This window comes from Camelus dromedarius, chromosome 16 (genome assembly GCF_036321535.1).
Source record: "Camelus dromedarius isolate mCamDro1 chromosome 16, mCamDro1.pat, whole genome shotgun sequence".
Lineage (NCBI taxonomy): Eukaryota > Metazoa > Chordata > Mammalia > Artiodactyla > Camelidae > Camelus > Camelus dromedarius.
Window position 1 is genome coordinate 18119851 of NC_087451.1, and position 22890 is coordinate 18142740.

The 22890-nt window shown below is 36.5% G+C and overlaps 1 protein-coding gene across 3 annotated transcripts in view; it reads right to left on the reverse strand.

Annotated features, from left to right (window-relative positions):
• The window catches only part of RABEP1 (rabaptin, RAB GTPase binding effector protein 1), a 79361-nt gene that overhangs the window by 14272 nt on the left and 42199 nt on the right, over positions 1 to 22890 (reverse strand). For all 3 annotated transcript variants that reach the window (XR_010384472.1, XM_064495113.1, XM_064495114.1), the window contains 6 exons: positions 17766 to 17901; positions 15264 to 15442; positions 13022 to 13153; positions 8086 to 8553; positions 6735 to 6839; positions 4928 to 5044 (listed from right to left, as the gene is read on the reverse strand). Coding sequence is in view for 2 of the 3 variants with exons in the window: in XM_064495113.1 (XP_064351183.1) it covers positions 4928 to 5044; positions 6735 to 6839; positions 8086 to 8553; positions 13022 to 13153; positions 15264 to 15442; positions 17766 to 17901 (1137 nt within the window). In the remaining variant the exon portion in view is untranslated. The remainder of the gene's footprint in view (positions 1 to 4927; positions 5045 to 6734; positions 6840 to 8085; positions 8554 to 13021; positions 13154 to 15263; positions 15443 to 17765; positions 17902 to 22890) is intronic.

The following is a 22890-nucleotide window of genomic DNA, read 5'->3' on the forward strand; positions in this document are numbered from 1 at the left end:
ATCCATGTGACCTACTTACAAATATTACTCTTAAAGTCTTTAATTAAATATCAATAAAAAATTTTAAACTCTGTCCACAAAAAACCCCCACAGTTTAAAGGATAAATGGATCTTCTCTGAACTACCTGCAATCTTCTAAGACTGTTTATTTAAGAGCAACAGACACATGATAAATTCCCTTGAATTGGTTTTAATGTTCCTGAGGAGTTTATGTGAAAGTTGATGACTCATATATAAGAGTTATAAAATCAAAATAGATTTTAGACATTTAAAAAATAATTACTGTCAGAATTCTGCTTCCAGGAGTGGCAGATTAGGTAATGTGAACCAAATTTCCTATTGAGAATTAAGAAAACTAAACAAAAATATGAAAGATATTGATGTGAAGTCATGGGAGAACAAGGCAAAAAAGAATCACAGAGCCAAGAACCACAATGAGGATACCTGGAGAACTGGGTGTAGCATCTGGAAAAACTCCTCTCCAGAAGCACGTGCCAGTTCCAAAAGAAACAGATGCAACAGTGAGATGCTGAGCAGAGCATGTGAGAACCCTAGGACAGGGTGGCAAAAGTCATGAGTCCAAGACCCACCACACAAAGAGATCCCTGGTAAACACCCTATACTTTGGACTGGTTCCCCAAAGAGCCACACTCCAGAGTAAGGGAAGAATTTTAAATAATCCAACCTTCACAACTTCATATAATCTCAATTCCTTTAAACAGACTAAGATGATCCAGGATTGTTACTACAACTAGTTGCCTGTCTCTCATAAGAAAAATGGCTCTATGCTATTTCAACAACTTTCATATATAATGTGTAGCACTCAAGTAAAAATGCATAAGGAAAAAATATGATTTAAAAAAGGAAATGATAAAAACCAAAACAGATAGTAGAACAGGTCTACCATGAAATCAGATATGTGAATTATTAGCAACAGACTTTAAAATAATTATATTTTATCTGTTTAGAAGTTGAGAACTGCCAGAAAACCAGAAACAATGAAAAAATAACCAAATAGAAATAATGAACTAAAAAAAATCAATTATCCAAATGAAAAATTCAATTGAATAGTTAAACAGATCTTTTTGAGGAGAAATCAGTGACCTAGAAGACAGAGCTGAAGAAGATGAACAAAGACAAAAATGATAGGAAATACAGAAGAAAGGTTAAAGAAGCCATATATAGATGCTATGAGAAAGTCTAACAGATACAAATATTTGAAAGAAACAACGACCAATGGAAATAGCTAGGTAAAGCTAAAAATAAATCTACACAAAAACTCTGTCACTTCACTCCTACATATACTCAAGAGAAATGGGTCCACAGGTCTACCAAAAGACATGAACAGAATGTTAGAAAATGCATTCATTCACAACAGCCAAAAATCAGAAACAATTCAAATATGCCTTAACTGTAGAATGGATAAATGAATCATGGTATATTCATGCAGCAGAATATACACAGCACTAAAATCTAACTACTGATTCACAGAACAATATGGATTAGTCTCACAGACACAATGACCAAACAGACCAGATGCAAAAGGCTATAGACTGTATGATTCCATTTATATGAAGTCCAAGAACAAGCAACATTAAAACATTGCGTTAGAAGTTAGAACACTGGCTTATCTCTATGTAGAGGAAGGTGCGGAATTTATTTATTAGTAAAGAGTATGAGTGTATTAGAAATGTTCTATATTTTGATTAATCTATATATATATGATTATTACCCTAGTACAATTCTTCACATATTAAAATGCATCAAATTGTACACTTGAGGTTTCTGCACTTTACTCTGTGTGTGTGTAAATATATATATATAAACAAAAACAAATTTTTAAAGAGACAATTGGCTAAGAATATTCCAATGTAAGACATCAATTAGGAGATCCAAGAAACCCTGTGAACTCCAAACAGCAGAAATATGATGAAAAATACACCTAGGTATATAGCACAGCAAAACTGCTGATAACAAAAGCCAAAAAATGACATCTTTAAAATAGCCAGGGAAGAGGGAGGGGAGAGGGTATAGCTCAAGTAGCAGATCGCATGCTTAGCATGAAAGAGGTCCTGGGTTCAATCCCCAGTACCTTCTCTAAAAATAAAAAGATATAAATAAACCTAATTACCTCCCCTGCCAAAAACAAACAAACCAACCCTAAATAAATTAATTAATTAAATAGCCAGGGAAAACAACATTTTACCTTCAAAGGAGCAACAATAAAACTGATAGCTGACTTCTCATCAGAAACATGGAAGCCAGAAAAAATGAAATAATAACTTCTAAGTGCTGAAAGAAAATAATGTAAGTACTCAGAATTCTATACCTTGCCAGAGTAGCCTTCTTAAATGAAGGTGGAAAGAAAAAGATAAGCCTAATAAAAATATGAAAGAATGGAGATCTGGCACTGTCCAGGATGGACTAAGCTCACCGAGGCCTTTCTCTTCCATGATTATAAATAAAAACTCTGGATAAAATACAAAAAGCAATGGTATACTTGAGGACTCTGAAAAATAAGCAAAAGCAAGACAGTTTAGGGAGGGAAATTAAAATGGGAAGAAACAACTTATACAGCAGTTCCTGTCTATTTGTATTTTTCCCCCTACTTTCCTGCCAGCATGAATTTGATAACTGCCCCAGTTAAAGCTGCAACAGTTGCAGCAGCACAGGACATACAACTGTCTTCTGATCACAAGGCCAGGACACGGTCCCTGGGAGTGAAGAGTAGAGCAGTGTTGAGAGAAGACAGCTAGAAAAAGAACCCCTGGTTCTGTCCATGAGCCAGCACAGGTCTCACACTCAGCTTTGTGCTACACACACATGGACAGATCCAAAGCAGCACTGCAAAACTTTTAAAAATGAACTGACGTTGGAACTACCACTCACAGAAGGCAAAACAGAACTTACGAACTGAACCTACTCAGGTTAACAGAACCCAGAGTCTCACAATAAAATATTCATAATTTCCAAGATCAATCTAAAAGTACCTGACATAGAAAGAATTAGGAAAATGTGGCCAATTCTCAAGAGGAAAGAAAATCAACACATGCCAACCCCATGATGACCCAGGCTGGAATTATCAGACTTTAACGTAGCTACTGTAACTATGCTGCATGAAGTAAAGGTAAATACTCATGAAACGAATGAAACAAAGTTCTCAGCAGAGAAAAAAACTATTAAAAAAGAAACAAATGAAAAATTTAGTATAAATTACAGCACATAATTTGGTACAAAAATAGACAGACTAATGAAATAAAACAGTCCTGAAACGGACCCACACATGCACAATTCACTTGATAGATAACAAATTTACCCTTATCTCCAGCATATACCTAAATGTCAGTTCCAGATGGATTTTAAATATAAATGTGAGTGACTATAAACAATGAAGCTCCTACAAAATATACGAAAATTCTTTTTTTTTAATTGGAGTACAGTCAATTACAGAGTGTCAACCTCTAGTGTACAGCACAATGTCCCAGTCATGCATGTACATACATATATTCACTTTTATATCGAAAATTCTTCATAACCACAGGGTAAGAAAATATTTTTTTAATCTCTAATCATAAAGAAAAGATCAATAAATTTGACTACATTAAAATTAAGAACTTTTGTTCATCAAAAGATGCCATTAAAATAAATGAAAATATAAGGTACTAAGTAGAAGACATTTGGGACACTTATCACCAAAAGGCTCTAATAAGACTATATAAAGAACTCCTATCAGAAAAACCAAAATTGAAAATTAAAAAGAAAAAAAAGACAACCCAGTAGAAAATTAGCATAAGACTTGAGAAGTAATTTCACACACACACACACACACACACACACACACACACACACACACAATGATATCCCAATGGCCAATAGACGTGATAAATGCTAAATAACTTAAATAATCTTAAGAGAAATGCAAACTAAGTCATAATGAAACACCATTACATACCCACCAAAAGGTCTATCATTAAAATAACTAATAAAATAGTCTCTGTCATGACTGTGAACCCACAGGAATTCTTCTCATACACTGCTGGTTAGAGTATAACTTCATACAACCACTTTGGAAAACTGGCATTATTATCTACAAAAGGTGACATACATTTTGAACATTTTGACCCAGACATTCCACTCTAGGCATATACCCAGCAGTCACATGTGCAACAAGCCATAAACAGCAATTTCGAAGTAGAATTATTCATAATACCCCAGAACTGGAAACAACCCAAAAACGCTCAACACTAAGATGGACAAATTATGATATTCATACAATGGTACAACTACACAACAATGAAAATAAACAACTGTCACATACACCACGAGTAGGACTCTTACAATGCTGAATGGAGGAAGACAGACACAAAAGAATACATACTATATGATTCATTTGTTAAAAAAACAGACGAAACTAATCTAATGGTGTTAGAAGTTAGAACCATAGTTACTTCTGGGGAGGAAGCAGTAAGTGGAGGGGGAAACTGAGGGCTTCTGGGGTACCAGCTAATGTTCTATTACTTGATCTTGATGGTGGCTACACAGATGTTAGTTCAGATATGTTTGGTATATCTGTATGTATCTGGGTTTTTTCAGTGTATTACACTTTTTTAAAGGTCAAAAAGAAGATAACTAGTATCTTTCTTATCAGCAACTTTCCCGTGCAGCAGAAAAACCTAATAAGAATCAAAGGAGAAAGGAGAACCAGAGCCTCCTGGTAATTTACTAGCCAGTTATTTCAAAAGTTTTTTTTTTTTTTAATCTGTAAAACAAACACCAGAGAAACACCAGTTAGAGATATTTTTTATCTCAGGGAAAACAGAACTGCCAAATCTTCAGGGCAAGAAAGAAACATTACTGTTTTCAGAATTCTTTTATTTGAACAACCCAGTAATCTCCCATGGGTCACAATCTAAAAACCCTCATTTACCTGGTGACTTGAATCTTCAGTGCTCTGCTTTATGAAGTCTTCCAGTTCCTGTTTATCTTTCATTGTCTTCTCTAACTGGTCATTTGCTTGTCTTAGCATCACCTGTAGTTTTTTCACCTGAACAATTTTAAATTTAGTTAGACGGAAGCACCAGAATTCTTTCATAAATTTAAAAAAAAATCCCTAATTCCAGAAACTTTTAAAATCTAATCTTTTTTTCCTGAGAAACGGATTTCTCCATTTGGGAAAAAAAAAAAAGAGAGATGAAATACTTCATTCAATGACTACTGTGCTTTAACAGTTAAATCATTTTTCACATCCATTATCGCATTTGAAAATATCTGCTTTTCTTCCCAGGTTCTCTAGGCTAGGGCAATGGCCTCCCTGACTCTATTCTATCCTCTGCTTCCAATCTACTATCCACACTAACACAATAAATATTTCTAAAACAAAAGTCAAATCATATTATTTCCCTACTTGAAATCCATAAATGCCTCCCCAAATCTTCAGGGTAAAATTTAAATCCATCAGTCATCACCCCTCCCTCAATGATCTCATCATGGCCTTCCCTTTGTAGCTTCCTCTCCCACTATTTTCTCTCTTTCCCCCACCCCCCACACAAATACATCAACTATTCACATTTCTTAGAACACATCATCTTCCTTTATAAATGCCCCTTTGTACATCTTTCCTCTCCTTGAATACTCTTTCCCCACTTCTTTTCCTAATTTTTACTCCAGCACTAAAACAAACTTTAGCTCAAATGTTACCTTCCCTGAGCCCATAGTTAAGTCAAATGGTTCTACCCTCCCCTAGTTAGTTCTACGTTGAACTGATAGTTGACTTGCAACACTGAGAGCTGCCAATGGGCAGTACTGTGTTCTATCCGTATCTGAATACCCAGAACCCAGCAAAGTGCTTGCACAGATGAAGCAAGAGTAAAAGGTCTACTGAGCTGACTATGGAATGCAACACAGTGCATTCCCACACTACACTATCAGAAGCCAACTATATTAGCTTCACAAATAGCTTTGGGAATTTACTTTTGAGACATCTACAAAAAAAGCGTATGTGGAGGAAATTAATGCCAATGTCATTTGAAAACAATAAACCATCATTCTAATCTGTTTAAGCTTATTTTGAAAGACTAGGGTAATAATTTTAATAATAATCAACAATTTAGAAATGTAAGGAAAAATTATCTTATTTTTTTTTACATATACTTTCACAAGCCTAATCTCATGAAATTCTACGTTATTTCCTAAATGTTACCAAGGAGCCCTTTATTAGGTACTGTATTTGGAAAGGCACTTACCAATCTCAGCACACCTAATCTACAAAATCTTAATTTCTGTGACCGTGTAAAATAACCTTAATCAATTCAACAAATTTATGTAATGAAGATTCCAAATACTGATTAATATAATATCCAATTAAGCTTTTATTTGATTACAGGCAACAGTCAACCTCTTATCTCCCTGAATCTCCTTATCATAAAGCCCTTTCCATGTGTTATTCATAACAATAACATTTTTAGGCCTTGGGCAGAAGGAACAGGTTGGGAGGGGAGACACGCCAGCTGAGCTGACCTGTGTGGTGTTGGGGAATCTAACCAAAGACACAAAAGCAGAAGTTGTACAGTGTGCTCCCACTGGACATGTAACTGACATTGCATATGCCAGATTATTCAGATTTAACAAGACGGATACACGTCATAAAGCAAATGGGAGGGGAGAAGCAAGTAATTCTGCACCTCCAATGAAAACGACAACAGCTCACCAATTTTGTACACCCCAAAGAAACTCACCTGGTCTCTTGTTTCAGCCTCCTGAATCTGAATTCCTTGTAACTGCTTTTCATAATTGGAACACATATCACAACGCCTACCGAGTTTATTTCCAGCATTATGTACCTGAAGGGCACCAAAATTACCTCTTATCAGGCAGAACAATGTAAGTCTACATCACACACTTGAGGAACACAAGCACAGTCTCAGTTATGTTACTTGAAGTAGAAAATGGAATAGACAACTTATTCAGGGACTCAGGGCAAGTAGGTACAACAGAGAGCTGGACTCTAAAAAGTCATAAGCTCCAATACAAGTATGACAGAAAGACAAGGGACACAACTTTATCACCAAGAGGCTAAGAGACACAAAACACCACATTTGAGGGAAACACAAGGAAGCAAAAGGTACTACACCGTGGCACCCACAATCTAAACCAACACTACCCAACCAAGACGGGGGCTGGGGGACGGGTGAGTACCAATTAACCATTTCACCAGCTCCAGTTACAAAGTAGGTATGAAACTATTAAGTAGCACCTTCTCACAAGCTTTGCATGAGACCAAGGAGAAGAGGTTCTTTCAGGCTTAGTAAGCTGTTTCACTTACTAATCAACAGCTTCCTTAAAAGAAGTAGCCCTGGGTAAAAGAAAGCACTGGAAGTCAGAAAACCTGGATCCTAATCCAAGTTTTGCTACTAAATCAAAGAGGAAACTTGAGGACTCACTTGACCTTTCTGAGCCAGTTTCCTCACCTGTAAATTGGAGAAAATCATGCCCTGATTGTTTCACTATTACCACAAAGCTCAAAGAGAAGAGGTATGTGAAAAGGTTTTGTAATCTGCAAAGCACCATGCAAATACATATCTAAGTTTTTATCTCCTAATCTTACTTCTGAGTTTGTAAATAATATTAGGAGGAAATTAACCTCATTAAAAGTTGCCTTCTTTTCTCTCCCGTATTTTCCACCCCTTCCTTTCACTCTCAGCATCAACTGCTAATAAGCATTTGTACTTTAGACCTCAAGGAAAAATTGAAGAGGACTGAGATTATAGAAAACAGTAAAGCAAACCAAACTCAGGCTACACAAACTCAGCTATCCTATTCAGGCAGATTGCTCCAACTTCAGGGGTGTGACTTCAGGTGGAGAAGTTCACACTCAACGTGATCAGATAGTAAGTTCACTTTTCTGTCACAATTACCTGGAACAGCCAAAGCAGACAATGACAAGTGTCAGACAACATGGGCTAAAACTTTCTGCCAACAGGTGCATGCAATGACTCCAGGGACGATCTCTTGAATGAACAACAAATCCAGAGCTAACCAGTATCTCTCAAAGTGAGCAAGAGGAAAAAAGTCAAGCAGCTAACTCACCTCTTTCTGCAGGAGGTTCCACTCGGTCTCACTGACTAAGCGGTAACCGCTGGGGGACACGTAAGCGCTTTCCATTCCCTGGGTGACGCTGGAGAGGAGGGATGCCGTCTCTTCTTGTTCTGGCGTCATTGCCTTGATTGCTCTCTCCTGGTCTTTGGTTAACATAAACCCACTGGGCATTTGCAGTGACCCAAGGGAGGCAGTATCAAAGTTCTCAGACACCGAATCTGCTCCAACCAGTGGTCCAAAATCTGATTCGTCCAGGTTTCCAGCAGATTTTGCTTTGCAGTTATAGCCTAAAGCTTTGGATTGCAGGGAGCCTGAGGTTCCCAAGCTATCTGTAGACTGTGCTCTCCTGAGTCCATCTTTAAACATGTCATTGTCCGATTTACTGAATGGATCCCCAGATGGCAACAGTAAGTCTGCATCTAAGGAATGGACCGAACCATGGGTGCTATCTAAATGCTCCTAAAATGTGAAAACATATTGCCAAGTTAGACAATTCTTGTTATTTTCAAAGAGAAAAACTATCATACTTTATATTTTGCTGCATATTACTCATGATAATCATTAGTGTCCTGCCTCCTTACATTCACTGAACAAACATTTACTGAGTGTCTTCTATATGCTGGGCACTAAACCATGCACTCAGGATACAACTGTGAGCAATCTTTGGCCTCAAGATGCCTTCAGTTTCATGAAAAAAATAAACAAGTAAACAGGCTTTTAGAATATCATATTTAATAAAATGACAGGCTACAGCTATGTACTGAATGCTCTGGGAGCTCAAGGAGAGGAATTCAGCCCAGACAAAGGAATGAGGGAAGGTCTCCTGAAATTCAGTGTTGGCTATACTGAACATGAGATGCCTGCTGTATATCCAAGTGGAGATGTGCACCCAGCAGAGGGATACAGAGGTCTTCAGACAGAGACAGGGGAGTCACCATCATATAGTAATACCTAAAGCCACAGCAGCAAATCAGAACACTTAGGATGAGGAGGGTCAGTAGGATGAGATGAAGGCCAAGGGCAAGACCCTGAGAAACATCAATTTTGTCCATTTTCAGGATGGGCAGAGGAAGGAGTAGCCAGAATAGAAGGGAAATAAGAATAATGCTGTACACTGGAAACCAAGTTCAAGCAAGGTGTGATCAACACATTAAATAAGGGGTGCGCTAAGTGAAAGACGCCAGACACAAAAAGGTCACATATGGTGTGATTCCATCTATATGAAATCTCCAGAACAGGAAAATCCACAGAGACCAAAAACAAATCAGTGGCTGCCAGAGGCCGAGGGGAAAGCAAAGGAGAGAGTGACTCCTTAATGATACATGGGGGTCTCCTTTGAGGGTGATGAAAATGTTTTGAAACCAGACACAGGTAATGGCTGCACACTATAAATGTACTAACAGCCAATGAATTACACACTTTACACAGTTAATTTTTGGTTATGTGAATTCCATCTCAATTTTTTTTACACATGGTGCAGCACAGTTCCAAAGTATTGTTAAATGCCATTCCTTATAAATGAACTGAAAAAGACTGAAATACAGATTTTTTTTAATGTTTTAAAAATATTCTTACTTGGCCCCAGAACCTTCATTAAATAAATAAACAAACCTAATTTACCCACCACCACCACCCCTGCCAAAAAAAAAATTCTTACTTGGTATAATAAAAAGTTGACAAATTTTATGTTAATTACTCCATTTCTTTCTTTTTGAAGGTTTTTTTTAACCTGCAAAATTAAGACGGCCGAGGGACACAAATCTGGTACATACCGAGCTAGCTACGGCAAAGATCCCAAACAAACATCCTAAAAACACTGGAATGAAAGCCCATTGTGTCACCTTACAAAGGAAGTTGACATCTAACACTATCAAATACAATGCTACTGTGACACCAAAAAGGGAAGAGGATAAGGGCAAAAAACCTGTGAGGGCCATTTAAAACTTACCAGCTTCCCATGCTGACAACAGTATGCACAAGGAACATATACTTCTAGGGGACAGTAAACTGTTGCAAGGTTTCTGAAAGATGATTCAATAACATGTTCTAATACCTTAAAAGATGTACGCTCTTAAATTCAGCAGTTCTTTTCTCATGAACTTATACTAAGGAAGTAATCAGGTAAATACATAATAATTTGTATATAAGGAAGAATTACATATAGTGGCATTATTCATAATTACGAAAAAAATTTTTACTAGTGAAAAATGAATAACTTGACTATCTGTTAGTGTGTTAATCATGTTCATTTCTGTATTTTATGTTTTTGACATTTTGAAGGCCTTGTTGGCCACAGAGACTGCCTCTCCCAAGCCAGCTAATTCCTAGAAATAATAAACAACTTGCCTATGAGTATATCTTTCATATCCAAATTAACCAATTCCAAATCCATACCCTGCAAACAATTCTGTTATCTAACTCTTATACATCAAGCCAGTATTTCCCCTACCCTAAATCTGGCCAGGCATCAGAAAACTGAAGACAGGCTCTACGCCACAAAACCCACCGGAGTTATTCAAACCAGCCAGTCCTACGCTCTTTACCCTGCTCTGCCTTTTCCTCAAAAAACCCCAATAATGGCTGTGGTCTACACTTTCCCCTTGCCCGCCCTTCTGCCTCACGACCAACTCTGGTGCTTCTCCACGTGGGTCTGCACGATATGCCATGACTCTCATTTCTAGAGGGACTGTAACATTCAACTTTTCTTTCAATGGCATTAACCTCTCTGTGTCATCACTCAGTCACCTTTACAAACTAAAACCTGGCCACAAATCAATCTGTAGGAAATTAAGGAATTATGTTAAATTTACATGTCAGCCATTAAATATCACTTTAGGGGAAAACATTTACTGATGTGATAAAATCTTTAAAGATAGATTTAAGTGGGGGGGAAATGTACATAAAACATTACGTAGAGTTACAATCTGGATTATGTTTTAAAAGTAGAAATAGAAACACACACATTACCTTTGGAAATGAAAAAAGAAAAAGAGGGAAAGAAGAGGTACATACCAAAATGTAAGTGGTGGCTATCTCTGGGTAGCAGAACTATCAGTTATTTTTATTTTGTATGACTCTCTGTACTTCCCAAATTTTCCATAATGAACATACATTACTTTTGTAGTGAGAAAAGCATATTCTAAGCATCTGGTTAAAGAAGATATAAGATCCTACAAATTTTAAATGTCTTTAGCAATAAGTCTGACTAACTCTGTAAAGCATCCCATATTAGCTTTAAATCAATAGGCTAAAGTAAACTGGCATGACTCTCAACACGAAACAAGCACATTCAACATTCAAACTGCAAAATATCAGATCTGAAAGTCTGTAAGATATTTCAAATGTCAGGAAATAATGTTACGCATAATATATATAGTATAAATCTGTTAAAACAGGAAAAAAAATTTTAGCACTTCATTATAAATCACAACAAATCTTCCTTTCCTGTTTTCCTGTTAAAATATTTTTTGAAAAGTTTGAAACTTTCCCAAACATTCCTGGACATAGGACTGGATGATGCAGAAATCATATGATGTTTGGCAGTACCCAAAAACTGAGACACTCTCTTGGAAGTCTAACTATTAAAAAAATGCAAAGCAGAATCAGGCCAAGATTCTCAGGGTATGATCCAAGAGAATGTACAAAAACAATTACATCATACTTTTCAAACGTCCACTAGGATTTTTAAAGCATTTTTTTCAATGTCAAATAATCCATAAACGTGGAAATATGAGCCATCAGGAAGCAGATTATACATGGCTCAGTGTAAATCTACAAACTAACAGAAACACGATAATTTTCAAAGTGAGAAAAGACCCTTATCCAGTTTAACAGAAACTGGTTCACCAAGTGGAAAAAGGAGGAAGGGGTGGGGAAGTGAATATGAGATTTGAAACAGCGGGGACAGTATAAACAGTGTGTATGAGCATGGCCAGCTAGCAGAAAGGTCTGGCTGGACCCGATGAAGTGGAGAGCATGGTTAAGGCTAGAAGGGTCACGTAACTGTGAAGGCCCTTGTATGGCAGGCTGGGGACCTTAGTTTTTACCCTAACGGCAACTAACAGAAGCATTTCCTTCCCTGAAGAGGGGATTATCAGCTTGAGTCTTGAAGGATGAACAGAAGGATTCCACAACTCAGAAAGGCAGAGGGAGGTGAGCATTCCAGGTGAAGGAACTAACATGCAAGGTGGAGAGCAGAGCACAAGACAACAACCAATGCGGCTAAAACAGGGTCTTGACTCTGAGTGAGGACCTTGCACTTAATTCCATAGGTAATGGGAGTCAGCGGTAGTTCTGAAAAGGGGAGTAGTCTGACTACAGCTGCACATGAGAAAAACAACTCTGACAGTAATGCTGAGGGTGCAGTGGAATGGGACTGACCGAAGACAGGAAACGTAACAAGGAGACCCTCTCACAGCGTGGGTGAGAGGTGCTGAAGCCACAGGAGCATCACTTCATCTTTCCACCTCCAGGTCTCTCTACTTTACCTGAAATGTCCCACCCACCCCGTCACAATCTGCCAACCCCTACCCTGTCCTCAGGGCTTACGATCTATTACTTGTTAATACTCAAGTACATGCTACAGGGGATTAAGTGTTTCAACACTGTAGACAATCTCTTTTAAACAAAAGCTCAAAGTATTAGCAACATTTATTATTCATATCAATTTGCAGATAGTATTTACATTTTCTTCTGTTGTTTTAATTGTGGAACCCTAGAGAAAAGAACATCTGTTTCACAGAGCGTGAGGGAAACTGCAACGCATTTCTAACAGTCCTACCGATAATGCTGTAAAAACAACTGAAAACAAGTAACATCATTGTGCTACTACGCACTTCCCATATGAACAATGCAACTGACTGATAGATGAGAAGTTAAAAATGTTAACATCACGTATACAGTGATTTTAACTACAGATTCACTGTACCTCCTCATTTGACAACTGGGCTGAAGGTTCTTCGTGAGTTAAAGCACACACTACTGGTATTTTTACTTCTTCCTCAACATCTGTTTTTTTGGGATCCTTTCTCTTATTAAGTCTTTGTTGTTCATCTTCCTCCTAAAAGTCAGGAAGAAAAATATATATATATTACCCAGGTAATCTATACTTAATGATTCATAAAGTTATTTAATCATTCAAAACAAATAAAAAAGAACAGAGTTTTATGATAAGAAAAAACTGGACACTGAAATTCGTTTTATAATCACATCTAAGGACATCTAGTCACAATAAAATGTTTTTATACTATGTACAAAAAGTATGAATCCTGGTGTAAAAAAAAAAAAATCAGGAAAAAGCTTCTAAGAAAAGTATACCACGTGAAAGGCAAAACAAAAGAAAGCAAATCACCCCCTCTTCTTCAAGTGATCTGAGAAAGAAAATTTATATAGAATGTTCCTTCAAGTTATTGTGGAAAACAAACAGGAAAAAGTTAACAGAATTCCATATCCGTTAGAAACATGTACAAATGTGTATGAAATACAAAGGAATGACTGAAGATGATGTAATAATTCACTCAACAAAGATGAATAAGACACCCTCAGTGCCTCCCACAAAACAGTCTAGTGGGGAGGGACAACACACAGTCACATTACTACACACGTATGTACAAGGTTCTACAGGAGAAAAAAAACAAAGATTTCATCTGAGAGCTAGAAGAGGGGCCCAAAGAAGGTAACACTTCAGCTGGATCTTGAAGAATCAGTCAGATGAGTCTGTCAATTGTGTGAGAGGAGACAAGCAAGGGTTCCAGGGAGAAAGGAAGCACGTACAAAGGCACGGGGCACTGAAGGGCAGACACGTAGGAAGGTGCTGAAGAATCTGATGTGACTGAAAAGGGGGCAGGCACGTGAGTAGTGAGGGGCATGGAGAAGGGGCTAGTGATTAAGTGCTTACTATGAATTCAGAGATTGGATCAAGCCTCAGATATGCCATTTCCTAACCTCACTGGAAAGTTTTGTTGTGTGTCTGTCTGTTTTGGGAACCACATGAGACAAAGCTTTATATATAAAGCCTTTTAGCACAATGCTGGCATATATTGGCCTTAAATGACCAGTTTTAATTGGCAGCAGGAAGAGCATGATTAGATCTGTACTTTAGAATCTAAATCCTTAAGTTGACTGTCTACATACAAGACGAATGAATCAGAATCAAGAGACAGAAATTTTAAAAGGAAATTTCTGAAAAAATCTGAATTAAATTATACAAGATAATTTAAAATATTTCTTACAATACCTAGAAAAGCATCTACATAGCTATCCTAGGGAAATACCTGCACATATAAACAATGTAGAACAGAGTATTAGGTGCAACACTGTTTGAAATGACAGACAAAAAAAAAAAAAGAAAGAAAGAAAGAAAGAAACTATCTAGACGCCCACTACAAAAAGAAGAATGAAATCAGTTACAGTATAACCAGTTAACAAAACTAAGACAGAACTCTGATGTGAAGATACATCCAAGATGATCCTTATGAGACATATAAATTACAGAATAATTACTTACACTATGATACCAGATGTATGGGTAGGGGAGGGGGAAATATACACTTTTATAAACACACAGAAGAGGTCTGGAAGACTACTTTCCAAACTGATCACATCTGTTTACAAAAGTAGTTACTTTTGGGAGGGGCGATGTGTGAGACGGTACTTTATCACTTTATACAAACAAAAGATTTTTAACCTGAGGATGTATTTGTTTTATTTACGTACTTTAAAAAATTTCTTTTAAGCAGGAAGAAAACAGGGTCCTGGGTATGCAGCACTCTAGACATCTGCCTTTTCATATCACTCAGCCTCTCCATCCCCACCATCACCTTCTAATAAGGCTTTTAGAGCAATTTCACAAAAGACATGGCCTGGCCCAACATAATTCAGGAGCCCTAGGAGAACTGGACAGACCCGTAGACAAAAGATTTTCACAGAAATATGCACTGTTGCATCCTGTAGACTCTGAAGAGGATCATTTCTAGTTTCCTTCCCCCCAGACAAGGCCATTTTAAAGTTGAAAAACAAAATCCCTCAAATGCAGCTATTATGTTTTTTGAAATGGTACACATGGCTTTGTTTCAGGCTTAAGTCAATCTATAATATGCATAAAGTAATGCAATCATGAGTGAGCTGGGGAAATTTATTAACAAAACAAGTCCTACAGAACTGCTATTCACCTGATCTTTCTTCTTTAGTTCTTCAACTTGTCGGAGCTGTTCTGAAGTTAGCACAATTTCCATTCGCTGCATGTCCCGCATCAGCAAACGCTGAGATTCCAGGAACTGGTCATTGGCTTTCTGCCACGTGTGTTTTAACTGGTTATGTTGTTGTCGCTCTTGCTCCAAGAGATGGCAAACTGTTTAGGAATCCGCCAATCAAAAAAACTGTATTTTAATGGTAGGCAATTTCTTTAACATAGGACTACTGGACCAGATCTGGCTGGTGGTGACTCCGGTGTCAGATTCTGCCTCTGACAAGAACCCAGGGGCAACCTGTTGTTGGACAAGGCAACTGTCCCCATACCACCTCTCTAAGCAGAGTCTCCCAAAGTGTGCTCCTAGGAAGAGGAACGTGTGAAAAAAAGATTTCTGTGCTCATTAAGTTTTGGAAACCTTGGGTTAAAAACTTTTCTTTAAGGATTTATTTACTACTGCAGGACTTTGGACTCAGGGTCTTAAGCATGTCTATGTTCTCTTGTAAGTTGATATAAAATACAGTATCTCCCAAATTTACTTGAACAAAAAATTCTTTCCATAGTGCCCTTAACAAGTGTTCTAGGGAATACACTTAGGGAAACATTGCTCTAAAGGCCAAAGGTACAGTAACTACTCCTAACTGTCTTTAGAACATTCTGATAAATGTTATCCAGGAATCCTTCTTGAGTCCATTTAGTTTTAACCTCTCAGGAGAAGCCAAAGAATCTTCGTAAATGCTTGTGTTGTTGATACTCATCAGCGTGGCCATCTTCTTCGGAGAAAAAGAGCAGAAGGTATCATCTATCTGCCCATCTACCCAGTCACCCAAGCCAGAAACCAGAGAAACAACTCATACTTCTGACTGTCCTCACCCAAGACATTCAGCTGTGACAGGGGCCTTCTAAAGCTGCCTCCTGTGGGGTACGACGTGCACCTTCCGCCTCTGCCTTAGATTTAGGACTCAGACAGCCACAACAGGAGCCCTCTTATTACTCTTCCTGCCATTTGTCTGGCCCTCTCTAGTCAACCCTCCACACTGCTGGTAAACTGAGCTTTCTAAAAGAGAAAACACTACCACTCTGAGGTTTAAAACCTTTCAGAGAAGCCTAACACAAAAGGCCACATATATAATCCCATTTATACAGAAGTCCAGAATAGGCAAATCTAAGGGACAGAAAGTAGATTAGTGGTTGCTAAGGACTCGGGGGGAGAAGAGAATAGGAAATGACTGATAATGGGTAGGATTTCTTTTTGGAGTAATGAAAACGTTCTGGAATTAGTGGTCACAGTGTACAATTTTGTGAATATATTAAAAAAAAAAAAAACCACTGAATCAGACACCTTAAAAGAGTGAACTTCATGGCATGTGAAATATCTCAGTAAAGCTGTTATTTAGGGGAAAAAAGTTTTTAAACCCTTTAGAGGCCCCTTATTACCCGTATGATAAAATCCAAAATCCTTAGCATAAAGGTCTCCGGGATCTGGCCCATGTGTACCCCTCCCATCTCACAACAGAAGTCATAGATATTTTTGTATCTCAGCACAGTTACTGCAGATATCTTAATATATTAGTTATGCTCATCATCACTTCAAAGTTACAGTAGTTATTAGACCTGCTACTAGACTTTGTTATTTAATGCACTGATAAAACAGCACATTACTATGCAAGTTTTCACTTATTTATGTTTTGATAACTGTTTTATAATATAATTGGTTTAATAATTCTATGTGTTTTATGTATTAAAAACATTATTCTGGGGGGAGAGTATAGCTCAAGTGGTAGAGCACATGCTTATTAGCAAACACAAGGTCCTGGGTTCAACCCCCAGTACCTCCTCTAAAAAAATACGTAAGTAAACCTAATTACCTCCCTCCCCCCCAAAAAAAAAAATTAAACAAAATGAAACATTCTGAGAGGGCTTCACAAAACTGCCAAAGGAGCCTGTGACACAGAAAGGTTAAGAACCCCAGGTATGTTAAGATTCACTAGAAGAATTAAAGACAAAAGTATATTTTTATTTAAGCGGGAAAGGATGAGCCTTCTTCCCCTATCCTGAGAAAATAGTCAATTTCCGCATCATTCTGCTACCAAGCTAGTGAAATCAGAGATGCTATTTAAGGACACCAGAATACACCATCTGCCCTCTCTGTCCCATTTTCACTTTTGCTAACCCCCTCTATCAAATGGGGGAAAAGCAGTTTAAGCAGAAATTCCCTGCTACCTTCTTGCCCAGAGCTTGTGCTTTGTGAAGTTATTAAAGGGGTCATGGAGGAAAGAGAAGCCATTAACAACCCAAGCATTTTTGCAGACCTGACAATCCCAGCTTTTCATGAGAACATTCAAACCAACTGCAAAGCTTAAACTGAATTACTAGCATGTTGGATCAGTATTTTATAATTTGTTATTGTTATTTATCAATACCAATTTTACTCACACAGTTCTCTTAGAGACTAAGATTAAAAATATAAAGAATATATACCTACCTTCATGTAATTCTTTCCGAAGTTTCTCAGCATCTTCCTGTAAAACGGACTTCTGAGTATTCAAAACAGCTACGTACATTTCTAGATCAGTCCTACAAGATTTCTCAGCTTCCAGATAGTGATTCAGTTCTTTAACCTGAAAAAAATACAATTCTATTAAGCTAAAACTTCCAACAATTTCTGCCTCAGGTATAATGGTTAGTTCTGGATGTGCCTTAAAAAAATTCACATTTATATTTACATAAGTTTAAATTTACCCCCAAAATTAACATTTATAATTAATTAAAAAACAAACACATACTTACTACAGAAAACTGGGAAAATAACATATTTAATAGTAGGCATTATCCATAATCATTACCAGAGTAAATATACAATTGAGATTACATGTAACAGTTTTGTACCTTGCTTTTAAAAGGTGGTTCCAATTTGTATTCCCAGAGCAACACACACGTGCTCATTTTATCACAAACTCAGTGAACCCAGGTTGTTGTTTTTTTAAACAGTACTTTTAAAAGATATAAATGGTATCATACTCTTGTAAGTCTGCTTTTCTTTGATTTCTGGTGAGGTAATTCCAAATGCCTTAAATTTACAAAAAGGAGACATTTTCACAGACATACATTCATTCATGGAAGGAAAAAAGAGGAAGTCATGATGGAAAAAATAACTTCTCTCACACTGCAGTGAACACAAACTTGAAGGCAAGTGCAGAATACTTTTTCAAATCATATCTTTTTTAAATGCCTTATGTCTGTTGAACAATTAACTATAATTAAGTATTAACAATATAGTCTAATATCAGAAATAGTTATAACCAAAATAAAATGCAATCTTGCCCCAGAAAGTGATTATAGAATCATTTGCTTTATTCTGTCTTACAAATTGTCCATCCTAAACTTTGGCCATTTAAGCTTTCAACTTTTTCAAATTGTTATGTCTAACTTCACTTTCAAGGTCAAATTTATGCCTTCTATCTTCCCAATTCTTCAACATGAAATAGCCGACTGATCTGTTTTCAGTTATCTTTACTCCTGGAACATTAACACAATACATCAGCACTGGTCACAGACTAAAATGATTATTTAAGCTGCCACTTGATGCTTCACTGGAGACTGTCAGTGTCAACCAAATACATACTAACCAAGCATGACAAAGTGCTGCCTGTTATGAGGCACCTTCCCGATCACCGAGAGAGAGGGTGGTAATTCAGCTGATGGTAAAAGATAGTCAATGAGGCAGATGTAAAGTGGTGGTATATAACCACTAATTCTATCAGCTGTTACTTCTTAGAATAAATATTTGATTCTATTAATAATTAACTAACTTCTAACATTCAAAAGCTATTGAGCAGAACTCTAGGAAGATGGTGGCAACAAATATATGGTATCTGAAGTTCCTTGAATTCCATACACCCTAACAACAGAGCTACTAAAATAACAAAACTCGAAACGCACAAACACCTACCAAAGAAAAAAGTGATAATTAGAGGTTGGGGACAAACCACTGAAAGCTACTTACGCGGACTTAAATGGAATCAGCACCTATGCTGGAGAAAGTAAAGGGAAACAACAGGGACCCAAGAACCCCAAAATATTCAACTGGGATTCCAACTTGACAACAGCAGTTCAAAGTGAGAAGAATTTCAGACCCTCCAATAGTGGGTAAACACAACAAATTTGTGCTGTAAGGCTTACCATCTGGTTAGGGTAAAAGGATATTCCATGTTCACTTACATGTCCCTGACTGCTAGTGAGACTGAAATCTTTTCACATTCCTTAACTATTCAGGTTTTCTCTTTTGTGAATTGCTTGTTCACATTCTTTGTTTCTCCATGAGGCCATTTGTCACTCACGGACATGGCAAATTTTATTAATTTTGGACGCTAATTTTTGTCAGGTATATAAGGTACAGATAACTTCTAATAGTCTACAGTTCTCTTTTCAACTTTTTGTGGTATTTTTTAGTAAGGTAGTGCTATATTCTAATATAGGCAAATTTGTCAATCTCTTCTTTCACAGTTCAGTTTCTTCTCTTAAGAAATGTTTTTGTGCCTCACATATTCTTTTTTTAACATCTAAAAGTTTTAAAGATTTACTTTCACTCTTAAGTTTTTAATTTACTGAAATTAATTTTTGAAAAGTATGAGGCAGAAAGCTAACTTCACTTTATTCCATATTTATAACTAGTTACTCAAAAAACCTATGTTTTAACTATCCATTTTGTTCCCACTGATTTGTAATGCCACCTGTCATGTATCAAACTTCCACAGACATATGGGTATATTTCCAGGCTCTCTCTTGTTTCACTAGTCCATTTGTTTAATCCCTAAATCAACAACGAACTATCTTAATTACAGTACTACTGTAGTAGTAAAACTACTCTAAGTCTTCATATTGGTAGGTAGGGCAAGTCTCCTCATCTTGTCTTGATCAAAATTTTGCTGGGTATATTTCTGGTCCTTTGCTTGTCCACATGAATTCTAGGATCCACTTATCAAGTTCTTTATTAAACTCTGCTGGATTTCGAGGGGAATTCTGAATTTACAGATTAATTTGGGAAATACTGCCTGCTTTACAATACAGTATCTCTTCACTCGGGAGCACACATGTATTCAAATATTCACTTATAATGTATTCCACAAAGATCTTACTCATTTTTATTCAGATATATTCTCAGGTAACTTACATAGTTGTTTCTTTTGTTGGGTATTTTTTCTGCTGTCGTGAATAGGAATTTTTCCCCTTTGCATTACTAGAGTCTATAACCACTATTATCTCTGCATGTTGATCTTGCTGAAAATAACTTTCCAGAACTCTTATTAGGTCTAATTAGCTGTACATTCACTTGCTTTCCTATATAGAAAAATCAGTTTCATCGCTTTCTTTCTAGTTATGCCTCATTTATCTTGTCTTGCTGCATCATCTAAGACCACGTAAACGATCTGAACAAAATCACCAGGCACAGGTCTCCCCGCTACTGTTCCTGTCATTAATGGTAAGGCTGCTAAACATTCATCATCAAGTATGATATTTGTTGAAGATCTGATTAAAAAAACCCTTTATTAAAGTTACTGGGTGTTTAAATTTACCAAATGCCTTTTTGAATCTAAGATGAATTTCTTACTCTTCCCCTATAATCTTTTTATGTGGTATATAATAACAATAATAGGTTTTCTGGTGCTATACCATCCTAAATTCCTGGGACTATCCCTATTTGATAATGATGTCTTTTTCCTTTCCTTTTCTTATTAAAAGCTACACTGCTGAAAATTTTTGCTTCTGTATTCCTAAGACAGATCTATAATTTTCTTGTAATACTTTTCTGTCAGTTTGTTTGCAATGAAGTTATGTAAGTTTCATAAAATGAGCTGGAGAGCTTTCCCTCTTTTTCTATTCTCTAACACAGTCTGTAAAATATAAGGATTATCTCTGTCCAAGAGATTTGGAAAAACTTGCCTGCAAAACTAATTGAGTCAAATGTCTTTTGGAGGAAAGGAGACAGAAGAAAGAAAGTTTTGACTCTACATTCACTTTCATTAATAGTTACTAACTACTTCAGCTTTCGTATTTTATCTTGAGATAATTTTGGTTAATTATTTTTATTGGAAATTTTTTCATCAAATGACAGCATTTCAAATTTACTGCTGTGATATTGTTCATACTATTTACTACACTTAAATCTCTACTGATGTGTTCTTTTTTTTTTAGATTCTTGAGTAAAAAATTCAAACCACTCTAAATATTTTACAATTCCTTCTTCCATATGAGTTAATTTTTTCATTTCCTTTTAATTTTGGCTATCACTTTATTGTAAATAATTTAACAAAGATTTGGGTCTGTATAATACCAAATCTTTGAAATCCGATGACACTTCCTTTGTGACATTATGAAAAGTATAACGTACCCAAAATAACAATACTTTATTCTAGGCACTATCCTAAGTGCCTTACATGTGTTAACTTATATAATCCTCATAACAGCCTTATGAGGGAGGTAGTATTATTATCCCCATTTTACAGTCAAGCAAGCCAAAGTACAGTAAAATTAAGTAATTTGCCCAAGGTCATCCAGCTCATACATGTTGAACTCTTCACTACTACTACATTCTACTGCTGTATAAAATACAGTCTCTCTCCCTCTTGGGTACAGGATTCTGTGTCTATTTCATGTGAATTATTAATCAAGTTGCTCAAAACTCTTATATCCCTACAAATACTTTTTTTTCTGCTAGCACTATCACTTGAATATCATTTACCCTCATAATTGTCACTTTTTAGTTCACAACTCAAGGCTATGTAAGGTGCATTCATGTGCATGACTCTCGTATCTTATGCTGGATTATAAAGTAGAAGGGAGTCCCTCTTTATCTTTATTCTTTTCTCCTTTCATCCTACCTGTTTCATATTACAACTGCTATATACCTTTCTTTTGATTAGAATTTACATGGCATATCTTTAAATACCTTCTTTTTCAATCTTACCTTGCAGTTTTAAGTATATCTCTTCTAAGCAATATAAATTTAGATTTTTAAAATCCAGTCTCTTTTACTAGGTAATTACCTGTTTACATTTACTAGGATTATTGATATACCTTCATTTCTACATTCCTAAATTTATTTCTACATTACTATCTTGTGCTTTTGCTTACTACCCTTAAAATTTCTCCTTTCCTACTTTTTAAATTAATTATTAAAATGTTTGACATTCCCTTATATTTTTCTGTTGTGTTTTTATGGCCAGTAAATCCAGCCGTGCTATAGTTACTTCATCTCTAAAAGATGAATTCTGGAGCTGATGTCAGAAAACAAAGTCAACTTTGAACAACTTATTTTCCTTCATAAGAAAACAAAAGAAGGAGGGAGGGTATAGCTCAATAGTAGAGTAAGCATACTTAGCATGCAGGAGGTCCTGGGTTCAATTCCTAGAATCTCCATTAAAATAAATATATACATACACACATACCTAATTACTCCACCAACACACACACACACACACACACACACACACACACACACACACAAAGTTCTCATTTTGATAAGAAAATAAACACTGATTTTGTAAAAAAGCAGCATAAGCATCACTATTGGGATTACTTAAAATATCCATATGGGCAAAATCATCTCC